The sequence below is a fragment of the Cynoglossus semilaevis genome, chromosome 17 (assembly GCF_000523025.1).
Source record: "Cynoglossus semilaevis isolate Cse_v1.0 chromosome 17, Cse_v1.0, whole genome shotgun sequence".
Classification (NCBI taxonomy): Eukaryota; Metazoa; Chordata; class Actinopteri; order Pleuronectiformes; family Cynoglossidae; genus Cynoglossus; species Cynoglossus semilaevis.
The window spans coordinates 15756003-15757087 of NC_024323.1; the positions used below are offsets into that span (position 1 = coordinate 15756003).

At 61.0% G+C, this 1085-nt stretch overlaps 1 protein-coding gene across 1 annotated transcript in view; it reads right to left on the reverse strand.

Moving 5' to 3' along the window:
• ubn2b (ubinuclein 2b) overlaps positions 1-1085 on the reverse strand; it is a gene marked incomplete at its 3' end in the record, with an annotated part of 6927 nt that overhangs the window by 405 nt on the left and 5437 nt on the right. The window contains 1 exon segment of the mRNA XM_025064550.1: positions 261-1085. This exon segment is cut by the window's right edge and continues 131 nt beyond it. Within this exon segment, the coding sequence (XP_024920318.1) occupies positions 261-1085 (825 nt within the window).

A 1085-nucleotide genomic window follows, 5' to 3' on the forward strand; every position in this document is an offset into this window, starting at 1 on the left:
CCGCACCGGAGGCCGCAGTGAAGTACCCACCGGAGTACGCACCGGAGTACGCAGCGGAGTACGCAGCGGAGTACACACTATAGTACACAGTACTTTAACTTCCTGTCAGTCTTGCGTCTCTGTCTGATTAAAGGACCATTTCCACAGAAACTGACATCAAAGGCTGCTCTACTCTTTGTTCCTTTGAAGTTGAAGCCCAGGTCTTTGATCTGGGTCTGAAACTAAACGACACTTTTCCAAAACCCGGCGACGTCACCAACCTGCGGCAGCTGAGACGAGACGGACGAGGACGACACCGACGTGACGGACTTGGCCACACCCCCCGGTCTGGGCCGTGGCCCCGAGCTGGCAGAGTTCACCGAGGGGGGGGCACCGGAGCCTGAATGCTTGCTTATGGACGAGGTGTTGATAAGGCTGGTGGTGTTGGTGCTGTTGGGGGGGGCGTAGCTGCTCTGCCCCGGTTTGGTCGCTCCTCCTTGGGCACCACCTGAGAAAGACGGGCGGAACCCCGACTGGGTCTGGGGGGAGTACTGGTGGAGGGAGGGGGTCACCTGAGACCTGGGGTTCTGAGAGACGGCGGGTGAGGAGGGGGGGGCGGTGGTGACAGCCGGGTTAGGGGCTCGGGGGGTGAGTTTGACAATGGGGGGGACGCTGCTGTGTGTGGACTTGGTGAGAGTGGCGTGCATGGGGGTGATGAAGTTGGACTGAGGCTGAGTCTGGGGGAGGGAGGGAGAGGGGGAGGATTTGGTGTGGGGGGTGAGGGGCAGGCGAGCGGTGTAGAAGGTCTTAGAGTTCAGTGTGTGTGTCCTGGAGGTGAGGATGACCCCCTCCCCACCCTGGGCTTTATTATTATTATTATTATTGCTGCCGCTGCCTTTGAGGAGCCCAGAGGGAGGCGGAGACAAGACCCCCGATTTTGGCCCGGGGGCCACGAGCGGAGAGGCAGTGGGTGGAGGACGGGGTTTGAGGGAGGAGGCCGAGGGAGACATGCCGACTTTTACCGCCCCCAGTGTTCTGGGAGTGTTCAGAACCGAGTGTCTGTGGGCCTGCGGCACGCCCTTGATGCCCCCCGTCCCATCAGCCCT